We start from the raw sequence: 12380 nt of genomic DNA, 5'->3' as shown, positions 1-12380 counted from the left end.
GTTCTGGTGTGGCGCTGTAGGATAAGCAGCTCCTCAGAAACCTATACAGGTTTCTCTTTATGAGTTAGAACCAACTCGATGGCACTAGCAACAGGCGGTTCCTACTCTTAGTGACCATATGAGCCCGTTCCTGCACGAGCCCATTGTTGCCACTGTGAGAAACGTCGATACTGACAAGCAGTCAAGTAATCCAATCTGTACTCATTTTAGTGAGAGTGAGGTGTTCTTTTTTTGATTATGCAAAATCAAACGTCCAACCCAGTAGACGGGAAGATGCCATGCATGGCTGGCCCACCAAGAGTTTTATTCCCCTGTCTTGAAAAAGCACCTCCTCCAGCTCCCCTTTTACTGGGTATTACGGAGTTTTACAGTCTATCCTAATGTCCCGTTTTCCCTCCCCCTAGAGTTCCACAATTGAATCCAAATGGTGTTCGTGGTCTTAGTGACTGTATTCTTATTTAAAGTTCCTAGTCCTAGAATAGATTTCTTTCCTCCTTTTCCCCATTTCATCCTGCTTACATATCAGGCTGCAAACCGCAAGGTCAGCAGTTCAAAACTACCAGCTGTTCTGCAGGAGAAAGATGAAGCTTTCCGCTTCCATAAAGATTTATAGCCTTACCTCAGAAACCCTGTACAGGGTCACTATGAGTCGAAACCGGCTCCACAGCACATAACAACAACATATCCCTGGGTGTGAATCAACAACCTGTGTCTGGTCTAGCAATCTCATGAACCCTTTATTCCTGAAGACGGACCATCTTGAGAATTTCTCACACCACTATGCCAAACCATCATCTCGTTGAGGGTCTTCCTCTTTTTCACTGACCCTTCTTGAGAAACTAGTCCCCCCTGACAACAAATCCAAAGTGTGAGAGACAAAGTCTCACCATCCTTCCTTCCAAGGAGCAATCTAGTTTTACTTCTTCCAAAACAGATTTGTTCATTCTTCTGGCAGATTCAATTTTCTTTACCAACACCATAACTCAAATGCATCAATTCTTCTACAGTCTTCCCTATTCACTGTCCAGCTTTCACATGCATATGAGGTTACTGAAAATACCATGGCTTAGGTCAGGTACGCCTAAGTCCTCAAACTGACATCTTTGCTCTTAAGCACTTTAAAGAGGTCTTGAGCAGCAGATTTGCCTAATGCAATACATCATGTGATTTTTCTCACTGCTGCATCATGAGCACTGATTGTGGATCCAAGTAAAATGAACTTTTTGACAACTTCAGTCTTTTCTCCATTTATCATTGGTCCAGGTGTGAGGATTTTCATTTTCTTTACATTAGGTGCAATCCATACTGAAGACTGTAGTCTTTGATATTCATCAGCAAGTGCTTCAGGCCCTCTTTGCTTTCAGCAAGTAAGATTGTGTCATCCACATATTGTAGGTAGGCTATTAATGAGTCTTCCTCCAATCCTCATGCCATGTTCTTTATATGCTCCTGCTACTCAGATGACTTGCTCAGCATACAGACTGAATAAATATGGTCAAAGGATACAACCCCAGCACACCCCTTTCCTGATGTTCTCTTGGTCTCTGTACAGGTGCCACATGAGCACAAGAACGGAATTCCCATTCTTTGCAGTCCCACTAGGATAACTCTAATAGAAAACCCAGACAACAGCCAAGTGTTGGAGAGGATGGGAAAAAGTCGGACCCCTGATGCTGGTGGGCCTGTAAAGTGATATAGCCACTTTGGGAATTCCTTGAAATGCTAAACAATTGCCATATGCCCAGCAATTTTGTTCATCCAAACACCTGTACAGGAGTGTTCACAGGACTATTCATAGTCAAAAGGTAGAAACAACCATAATGTGTATCAGTTGAAGAATGGATAAATAAAATGTGGTCAAAGTCACACCAGCAGGAGAACGATGTGGCTTTCTGTTCTCGCAAAGGCCACAGCAGAACTCAGCTGAGCATAGAAAGTGGTCCACATTCAGGTTTGGATTTGCAGTTTCCAAACCCTTCTACAGTCCAACAACAACAAAATCAGAGCATGGAATATTTTTTTGGCAGTAAAATGAAGTTGCATATGAGCTACAACATGAATGAACTTTGAAAACATAGACCTATAGAAGGGTTAATGGTTGTTGCCTTGGGGTTGGGGGTGGAGTTCTGCCATGGCACTGTAGGATAAGCACTGGACCACAGGTTGGTTTGCATCAAAAGGTCAGAGGTTCAAACTACCAGCTACTCCTTGGAAACCCTATCCAGGATCACTGAGACAAAAAAGGACTCAACAGCACTTAACCAGGAAAGGCTGTGGGAGGGAGAAAATGGAGAGTGACTGTTAACTAGTACAGGGTTTCTTTTTGGGGTGATGAAGGTCTTCTAAAATTGTGATGGTTACACAGTTCTGTGATTACACTAAAAACATATACAGTACAGTTACAGTGTGAACTGTATATGAATGGTTGGTTATGTGCCGTGGAGTCGGTTCTGACTCATAGCGATCCTGTACAGGGTTTCTGAGGCTGTAAATCTTTACGGGAGCAGAAAGCCCCATCTTTCTCCCGCAGAACAGCTGGTAGTTTCCAACTGTATATGAATAAAGCTGTTTTTTTTTTTTAAAAAAAAAAAAGATCCACTAGGAAGAGGCACCATTACAGAAGCAAATTCCTCATTAAACTTAAAGGTTTGACCCAACAGAAGCAAGGCCCTTGGTTGTAACAGGTCCCCCAAGTCCTGTCTGGATGAGGAATTCTAGGCCACCGACAGTCACAGTGGGCCTTGTCTAGGGTCATGGGATCAGTCAGCCATGCAGTATGGAATGGGGCCTCAGCCTAGGTGGGGCGTCTTGTCTCTGGGAGTGGGTAAGGGTGCCCAGCTGATGCATCTCTTCTCTTGGCCAGGTGGTCATCCGAGAATCATGAGCTGGGTCCAAGCCATCCTGCTAACCCGGGGCTTGTCTCGGGGCTGGGGAGGCATCTGCGGGGCCACTCTCACAGGAACCCCCTTCTCTCAGGTAATGGCACTGGGGGCTGGGGGAGGAAGACCTGGGATTTGTTCCTAACCTCTTCAAAATCTACACTATGAAGCCAGCTCTGGGGGTCTGAGCTGGCCTGTCTTCTGTGAGGGTGAAATTCCTAACTTATTGAAGAGGTGCTGGTGCCCATGCAGACGAAGGGATTGACTTTGAAAATAAGAATGCTGTCGGAGCTGAGTCCATCTGGGTGGTGATTGTGGATGGCCCCTATACCTCCTCCTAACGATGGGGACAGAAAAGTTAAAGTCACTTCTCTTACTCAAAGTGACTACAAGGCACAAGCAAGTCACCTGCCCTAGATAATAATGGGGGCTTCAAAAGGTCGTGGAGAAATTCCATTATCTTTTCATTCCATTTTTAAAGATGCCTTACATATGTTGTTGTTGTTGTTAAGAACCATGGAGTTGGTTCCTACTCATAGTGACCCTGCACAGCGTTTCCAAGGCTGTAAACCTTTACAGGAGTGGAACGCCTCATCTTTCTCCCGTGGAACTGCTGGATTTCGAACTGCTGATCTTGAGGTTGGCAGCCCAACTCGTAACCACTTTGCTACCAGAGCTCTTTACATATAGCCATTCGAATTTAAACATTCCATTTAAATTAAAATAAGGATTTTGTTAATATACTATCTAAAACAAGGGCTCACTTCTTTTTTTAAAGGGTCAAATAGTAAATATTTTCAGCCTGGTGGGCCATACTACTTCTGTCACACATACTCAGAGTGCTGCTGCTAGAACCCTAAAGTAGCCACAGACACTATGTAAATGAACGAACATGGCTGTGTTTCAATAGGAGTCCTGGTGTGGCATTGTGGGATAAAGCACTGGACCGCAAGGTCGTTTTGAACCACAGTCAGTAGCTCAAACTCACCAGCTGCTCCTTGGAAACCCTATACAGGGTCTCTACGAGTTAGAATTGACTTGATGACACATTTCAATAAAACTTTATTTAGAAAAGCAAGCAACTGGCTCTGTTTGGCTTGTGGGCTGTGGTTTACGAGCTTATAAGCAACATGCACCACCCACTGTGGGGAATAAGATCTCTTGACCTGAGGGAGGCACCACTGTAACTGATGGGAAACCAAATAGTAAAGTGCGACGTGGGTACCCTTTGGTTGGTTGATGATGCATTGAGGGTAGTGTAACCATGGCAGTGAGATGATATATGATAGGATGAATGTAAAACTAATGTTCTCCCATGTAAACTATCACAGAATTCACAATAAAACATTAAAAAAAAAAAAAAGTTCAGTGTGGGTAATCACCTGGCCAAGAAGTCAAGCCGAGACTCCTGCAGACCCCAAAGCCAGTGTTTTCCTTTTTTTAATCAGTTTGTTTTTTTAAATGTATCTTTGGAGTTTGTAATACAATTAATCACAGTGAGTAATACAGTTCAAATTTCATAAAGCTCTGAGGCTAGCCTATAGCAAGAGTCAGTTCCAGGCCTGTCCTGCCACCAACCACTTAGTTTTCTTCTTTGGAGTCAAAAGACGTTACTGTTTATTGCAGTTCCTTCCAGTGATCATTTATACCGGTACCAGAAAAAAAAAACACAAAAAACCAGAGCTCACGCAGCCTGGGGGCAGTTTGCACCCCACAGCAGCTGTCACGTTGTTGTTGCATGCCATCCAGTAGACCCCCAACTCACAGCAACTCCATAGGACTACCCCCAAAGGGTTTCCCAGGCTGAGAGAAGATCGCCAGGTTGTTTCTCCCATGGAGTGGCTGGTGGGTTTCAACTGTCAACCTTTTGGTTAGCAGCTGAGCACTGAGTCAGAGTGAACTCGACAGCACACAATAAGAGCTCTTTTTTCTACATATGGGAACCTAGTCTGCACATTGTTTCCTACCTTGCTTTTTAAATTTTTTCTTTCATTTACTAATATTCCTGGTGTGGCACTGAAGGATCAGCACTGGGCTGTTGAATCACAAACTCAGGAGTCTAACCCACCAGCTGTTCCTTGGAAACCCTACACAGGGCCGCTATGCGTCAGAACCGACTTGACGGTACTTAACAGCAAGCAGTATTCCATGGAGCTTATTCCAGATCACACAGTAAACCCCTCCTCAGTCACTAGTCCAACTGCCAGTGTTCCCCGTGTAGGCACGTGGCTGTTTGTTTCCGTACCTCCCTGCTGAGGGACAGGTGGGCCGTTTCCACTGGGCCCCCGGGTGTGCTTCTAGCTTGTTTGTAATCGTGGCGAATGTCGCCACATGCCACCCAGCGCCCACAGCAGTGAGTGAATGTCTGTTTCCTCACAGCCCCGCCAGCATTGTGTTGTTTCACACTTCACAATGGTGCCTAATCCTGGGTTTGTAACCACAGCACCACACCTCCCCAGGGCTGCCCTAAGGGATGACTGCTGGTACCTCTCCCAGGAGACAGCCAGCCTGGCAGCCCTGAGGGAGACAGGAAGGGGCCAGATTCCAGCAGCAGTCCTCTGTCCCCAGGTACTCCTGGCAGCCCCTCGGGGCCTCCACTGCAGTGCAGCCACCCACAGCTCGGACTCATCACTTGTTCCACGGCCCCCTGAGCCCATGAGGGGCCCCATCAAGGCCCCGGTGCCCCACGAGGAGCTGTTTGGACAGGCATCTAGTGGGGAGCGGGACAAGGCTAGCTTCCTGCAGGCCGTGCAGAAATTTGGGCAGCACAACGTGCGCAAGCGGGGCCACGTTGACTTCATCTACCTGGCCCTGAGCAAGATGCGACAGTACGGCGTCGAGCGTGACCTGGCCGTCTACAACCTGCTGCTCGACATCTTCCCCAAGGAGGTCTTCCGGCCGCGCGGCATCATCCAGCGCATCTTCGTGCACTATCCGCGGCAGCAGGAGTGCGGCATCGCTGTCCTGGAGCAGATGGAAAAGCACGGTGAGGCTCCCGCGGGCTCACGTGATAGTCAGCAGCGGCTTCCGGCTTCCCCGCTGGGTCTCAGGCCCTGCCCTGACCCCTCTCTGTGGACCCCATCTCGCCCTCTGTGACTGCTCTTTCCCTGCCTCTCTCTCGGGTTTCCTTTCTGATTCTCTCTCTCATATCAACCCCTGCCTTCAGTTTGTCCTGCTCCTCCCCGCTTCCTTCAGCTCTCTCTCATTCTCTTCTCTGTCCCTCCCGGCTTCCATGTGGAGGCCCTGCCTGCGTCCACCTGCACAGGGCTGATGCCCAACAAGGAGACGGAGTTCCTGCTGATTCAGATATTTGGACACAAAAGCTACCCCATGCTCAAGTTCCTGCGCATGAAGCTGTGGTTTTCTCGCTTCAAGAATATCAACCCCTTCCCCGTGCCCCGCGACCTGCCCCAGGACCCTGTGGACCTGGCCAAGTTGGGCCTGCGACATATGGAGCCCGACCTCAGCGCCCGTGTCACCATCTACCAGGTACTCACTCCCCTGGCCACACCCAAGGCTATCACCCCGGGCTGGGCCCCACCATCCGCCCCATGACATGGGCCAGTCCCTGCAGTGGACTCCTCACCACAGCTTCCGGGTTCGCCTCCAGCCCTCTCCCCATGCCTGGTACGTTGTAGGCAACAGCCTTCCTTCCTGTTCCTCAGACTTCTGCATTTGCTGCTCCCTCTGCTGGTATATTCTCCCTCAGGACACCTAGCCAGCCTGACAGGCACCCACCCCTTCCTGTACTGGACACATTTATTTATTCAGTTCCTCACTCACCATCTACCTTGTCCACTAGGCCAGAGCTCCCTAAGGGGCAGCAAGTGAGAATCAGTGTCCCATATCTCCCAAGATGCCCAGGACGAAGCCTGGCATAAGCTGATGCTCAGCACTTGTTTGTGGAATGACTAAAGCACCCCTCAGCAACCTGAGGCGCCAACTCATGCCAGGCTATGCTGGGCATCTACAGAGAGCCCCAGATAAGTTTCCCTCAGACACTGGTTCTGAGATGGAGATGCCCTGGGAGCTGTGGGAGCTCAGAGGGCAAGGGTCAAGGAAGACGTCCTGAAGGAGGTGAGAGGAGAACATTCTAGGTCTAGAAAACAGCATGTACCCATGCTAAGAATCCCTGGGGATGCTGGAAGGGCTGTCTGTATCAAGGCATGGGATACCAGGCTGCCGGGGGTGGGAGTGGGGAGAAATAGCATGAACTGCAGATTAAAGAGCCTGGTTATAAACCTTTTGATTGGTGGGAAGCGCCATACAGCTGTTTAAGAAGAGAAGTGATGGAGTTGGAGTTATGGTGCTAGAAAGACCCCTAGCACCTGTGTAGATGGTACTGGGTAGGGGTGGGCGGGCAAAACAAGAGAGGGCAGCAGGACAGTGAGGGCAGCATCCAGGAAAAAGAGGTCCGAGTCTTGACCTTGAACGCAGCAGCAGAATGGAGAGGAAGGGTAGTTTTTAATTACTCTCTTCATTTTTGTAAGTAATGTGTCTACATGGTAAACAACCCACACGGTACACAGGAACACACAGTGACAAGTCCATCTCTCTGACCTGCCCTCCAGTCCCCAGTCTCTTTGCCTGGAGGTGACCATCATGTCTCCTTCCTGAGAGAGTCTCTGCATTTGCAAGCAGATTTTTATATATCCCCTTGATTTAAATATTCTGTCCCAGCCCCAGCTCATGAAATACATACAGGAAGTTGAAACCATGGTAAAACGATTACCCTTATCCCCTACCACCTAGAGCTCGAATGGAAACCACCCCAGAGCCATCCAAAGACTCTGACTGTGTGGACTGTGGAATCCCTACCGTGTAGGGCACTGAGAGGTGTCTAGTGAGGTCCCTGTCAGTGTGAGAAGGGAGGAGACACAAGAGTGCTGATGTGGACGTGTTTACCTCAAGGAGAGAAGCTCAGGGAAGATGAATGGAGATGAGTGAAAAAGAATTGTCTGCAGGGGCTGTCACAGGATCAGGTCTAGAGGGGACAGGAGTGGAAGCGAGACATCTCTGTTAATATGCGTCAAGTATTAAACTCCATTTAAATGTTTAGAGGGTCAGCGAAAAAGAGGAAACCCCTCTATGAGATAGATTGAAAAAGCAGATGAGCAAAAACCCAGGTCTAAGTCTGTTTAAAGAAGCTCTGGTAGCATAGAGGTTATGAATCGGGCTGCTAACCTCAGGGTCAGCAGTTCAAAACTACCAGCTGTTCGGCAGGAGAAAGATGAGGCTTTCAGCTCCCGGAAACCCTGTACAGGGTCGCTGTGAGTCAGAACCAACTCCACGGCACATAACAACAACAACAAAGTGTGTAAGGAGTCCTGGTGTGGCGCTGTGAGTTAATGCGCCAGACTGCAGAGCCATTTGAACTTCAAGGTCGGTGGTTCAAGCTCACCAGCTGCTCCTCAGAAACCCTATACAGGGTCACTATGGATCAGAACCGACTCGACAGCACTGAACAACAACAACATGGGCAAACTACTGAATGATGATGAAAGAAAGCCTCAAAGATAGAAGGAATACACAGAGTCACCATACCCAAAAGAAAGGATTGATGTTCAACTATTTCAAGAAGTAACATATGATTAAGAGCCAGTGATCCTGAAGGAAGAAGTCCAAGGTGCACTGAAGGCAGATGTGGCAATGCAGGATAAGCACTGGACTACAAGGTTGGTTTGAACCACAAGATCATTGGTTCAAATCCACCAGCTGCTCCTCAGAAACCCTATATAGGGTTGCTATGAGTCAGAACTGACTCTATGGCACTTCACAACTACAATCTTTATGGAGTCCTGGTGTGGCACTGTAGGATAAGCACTGAACTGAAAGGTTGGTTTGAACCACAACGTCAGCAGTTCAAACTCATCAGCTGCTCCTCAGAAACCCTACATACTGTCGCTATGAGTTGGAACCTAGTTGACGGCATTTAACAACCGTCTCTCTGGAGGAGTTCTGGCATGGCACTGTAGGGTAGGCACTAGACTGCTAACTGTAAGGCTGACGGTTTAAACCCACTAGGCACTCCTTGGAAACCCTATACAAGGTCTCTGTAAGTCAGGACCGATTCAACGGCACTTAACATGAATCTTGATGAAAGCAGATGGCTACATCTTTCTCCCTCAGAGCAGCTGGTAGGTTCGAATCACTGACCTTTCAGTTAGCAGCGAAGCGCTTAATCACTGCCCCACCAGGGCCCTTTTCACTGTTGATAGGAAGTAAGACTGTCAGTGTAAGAGGAAAACAATTAATATGCAATCAGAAAACGAAGCAAACACTGTAGAATGTGAAATAACTATACATAGACTGTTTACTTAGGAAAGAGGTCTAGAAGCCAAACTTCTACTTGTACAATGGTTTTTCAAATGTGTACTTCAAAAAGGTGGTTGAATAATTCCATTATCTTTTCATTCCAATTGCCCATGAACTTTTTGAAGCCCCCGCCCCCGTACATGTCCTGTACCTTGCTCTTTCGTTCGTTTTTTTCCCTCTCACTTAATGACATAGTTTGGAGCCTCTTCTTTTTAAGTTTGTACCCACTGAGCCACCTTATTTCTTTTTGACCTGAAAGGATAGACATTATATGTGTGTCTCAACACTTGTCCCCCGTTGGCTATTTGGTACTTTTTATTGTTTCTTATTCAATTTCATTTAGCTTTATGAACAAATAATCACATTCAGGGTATAAAGTTAAAAAAGACACACAAGGGCAATTCTTCCCTGTTCTGCAGACCTGCTTCTTGTGCCTCCTCCTTCTGTGTAGACGCATTCTCTTTCTCTCTTCTACTTTTTTTTTTTTTTTTTAAAGTTTTTATTGTGAATTGAGTGATAGTTTACATGGGAGAGCATCGGTTTTACACTCATCGTTCAGTGATTACAATCTCCTTTGTGCACCATCATTCAACAGCATTTGCTTCTATTCCCTCTGTTTTATTGTTTGGGGGTGGGGGGGAATGTACATAAAAACAATCATTTAAACAACCAAAGGGCACATTCTCCTGGCCGCCAGCCTTTCTCTTTCCGTGAGTCTAGAGTCCTCAGCTGCTCTCTCCATGTCCTCATCTCTGGTGTCGTTGCGTCTCTGCTTGTGCTCCTCTCCCTGGCTGCTCCTAGGCTTCTCTGGTCCTGGATTCTGTCTTTTATTCGTATTTGCCACTGACAGTGCACCAGGTACTGTGCTAAGCATGCTAGAACCATCTAAAATCAATGCTGGCATCATCCCCATTTTGCAGTGCAGAAAACCGAGGCACACGGGTCAGTTGACTTGACCAAAGTTTCACCGCTTGTTGCAGAGTGGAATTTAACAAGGGGAGGGGAGGCTGCAGAGTTTACTCACCATAAGCATCTTTAGTGTTCATGGTTCTCACCAAATTAGAAGGAAGTGAGGAGGGCATTGGTTTTAAGCCATGCTGGGAGGCCCAGTAGAGTCCCAAGAGGTGCCCTAAATTTGCTGGACTCTGCTTCTCCCTGCTCCCTCTGTAGATGTGGGAAGGTCACATTCTCCCACCTGCATTCTTCCTCGCAGATGCCTTTGTCCAAAGACGCCACCGAAGCAGCGGAACCCACCCAGCCCCACATTGTAGGTAAGGCTGTCCCCATCCTAGCCAGCCCCTCTGCCAGAGTCCCTCTGCTCAGGCACAAGGGTGTGTGTGTCTCCATACTAGGAATCCAGAGTCCCGATCAGCAGGCTGCCCTGGCTCACCACAACCCAGCCCGGCCTATCTTCGTTGAAGGCCCCTTCTCCCTATGGCTCCGTGATAAATGTGTTTACTACCACATCCTTAGAGCTGACTTGCTACCACCTGAAGAGCGGGTGAGTGTAGAGGCTTGGGGAGAGAGGAAGAATGGGCACATGAAGGGATCGAGGCCTAGCTAAGGGAGGGTGAAAGCAAGTAGTGCTGGACAGTTACTGACTTCCAACCCTTCCTGCACCCTCCTTTCGGGAGTAGGAAGTGGAGGAGATTCCCGAGGAGTGGAACCTCTACTACCCCATGCAGCTGGACCTAGACTACGGGAGGGGTGGCTGGGATGACTACACCTTTGACATGGATGAAGGTAAATGGGGAGGGGCAGGACTAAAACACTGCACAGGATACGGTGTGACACTAGAGCTGTCAAGGGGGAAAGGACCCTGAGCTGAGCCAACCCACTTGCCACACACAGACCCAGTGGAGGCACAAGTGCACACACGTTCCCACACAAAAGCCACACTCCATGGTCAGACGTCACAGGGCACTATGCTTCTGAGGCCTTGTTCCCTCCACACATTTATATAGTCTGTCATTCCCTCTGTGCTGCGACCAGGACAGACCCAGTGCCTGCCCTCGTGCAGCTCGGTCCAGTTTTGGGACCCCAAGGGAGTAGGGGGTGGGATGGGACGCCCCAGCGCTTCCTGGCAGTCTTGAACCTGAAGGCATCATTCAGTCAAGGGTGGGAAGGGCAGTCTGGGCTGAGGAGACTGTTCAAGGCTTGAAGGCACAAGACAGCTGTTAGGCCTGCCTTTGGCCTTTATGGGCTCCTGAGAGCTGCTCCAGCTCCCACTGCTCATCTCTCCCAACAGTGGAGGAAGGGCCTGTCTTTGCCATGTGTATGGCAGGTGCCCACGACCAGGCCACACTTGCCAAGTGGATCCAGGGCCTGCAGGAAACCAACCCTGCCCTGGCCCAGATCCCCGTGATCTTCCGACTGGCAGGGTCCACTGGGGAGCTCCTGGCGGCCTCCCCAGAGCTAGAGGAGCCACCCCCACCTCCTCCCCAGGGCCAGGGCCAGGAGGAAGAGGAAGACAACGTGCAGCGGCAACAGCAGGGCCAGAGCTGAGCTGGACTGAGCACAGGCTGTGGCCCGCACAGACCCAACTGGCATGGAAGTATGCGATGACCTTAGAATGTACAGTAAATAAAAGTTTCCTTGTGTTCCCTCCGCTCTGACAATATGGATCTCAGGTGGGACAGCCGGTAATGGGCAGGCAAGACCTGTCCCTTTAATGCTTGGTGATGCCGCTTTTTAAGAGCTCTCCAGCCTCCGGGACTGATGGTGGCACCCCACGCCCAAATCATCCTCAGGATAATCTCAACGTTTAATCACTCTTACGTCTCTGCCTACTTGAGGCTGCCCCAAACCTTTAGCTTCACCTCCGTTCTATGCAGGAGTCCTGGTGTGGCTCTATAGGATAAGCACTGGACTAAAGGAGCTCTGGTAGCGTAGTGGTTACGAATCGGGCTGCGAACCTTAAGGTCAGCAGTTCGAAACTACCAGCCACTCCGCGGGAGAAAGATGAGGCTTTCTACTCCCGTAAAGATTTACACCCTTGGAAACCCTGTACAGGGTCGCTATGGGTCGGACCCGACTCGATGGCACTTAACAACAACAACAACCACAACGTCGGCAGTTCAAACCCACCAGCTGCTCTGCGGAAACCCTATATAGGGTCGCTATGGGTCGTAATCGACTCCAAGGAACTTAACAACAATGTCGACAACGGTCTATACAAAGCTAGAG

General features: G+C 48.8%; 1 protein-coding gene across 4 annotated transcripts; it reads left to right on the top strand.

Annotated features, from left to right (window-relative positions):
- Window positions 1–2880: 2880 nt before the first annotated feature.
- On the top strand, window positions 2881–11699 carry ECSIT (ECSIT signalling integrator). Of its 4 annotated transcripts, XM_006875142.1 has the most exons (7): window positions 2881–2976; window positions 5448–5865; window positions 6145–6368; window positions 10408–10465; window positions 10547–10695; window positions 10832–10937; window positions 11443–11699. In XM_006875142.1, the coding sequence occupies exons 1-7, from the start codon at window positions 2881–2883 to the stop codon at window positions 11697–11699; spliced, it is 1308 nt and encodes a 435-aa protein (XP_006875204.1). The 4 variants fall into 4 exon arrangements, with proteins under 4 accessions (XP_006875204.1, XP_006875206.1, XP_006875207.1 ...); XM_006875144.1 differs by lacking the exon at window positions 11443–11699 and having other exon boundaries at window positions 10668–10695; window positions 10832–10889; XM_006875145.1 differs by lacking the exons at window positions 5448–5865; window positions 6145–6368.
- Window positions 11700–12380: the final 681 nt, after the last annotated feature.

This window comes from Chrysochloris asiatica, unplaced genomic scaffold, assembly GCF_000296735.1.
Source record: "Chrysochloris asiatica unplaced genomic scaffold, ChrAsi1.0 scaffold00312, whole genome shotgun sequence".
In the NCBI taxonomy this organism is placed as follows: Eukaryota; Metazoa; Chordata; class Mammalia; order Afrosoricida; family Chrysochloridae; genus Chrysochloris; species Chrysochloris asiatica.
Note: the sequence above shows the minus strand (reverse complement) of the source record. Positions and strands in the feature narration are given on the sequence as shown.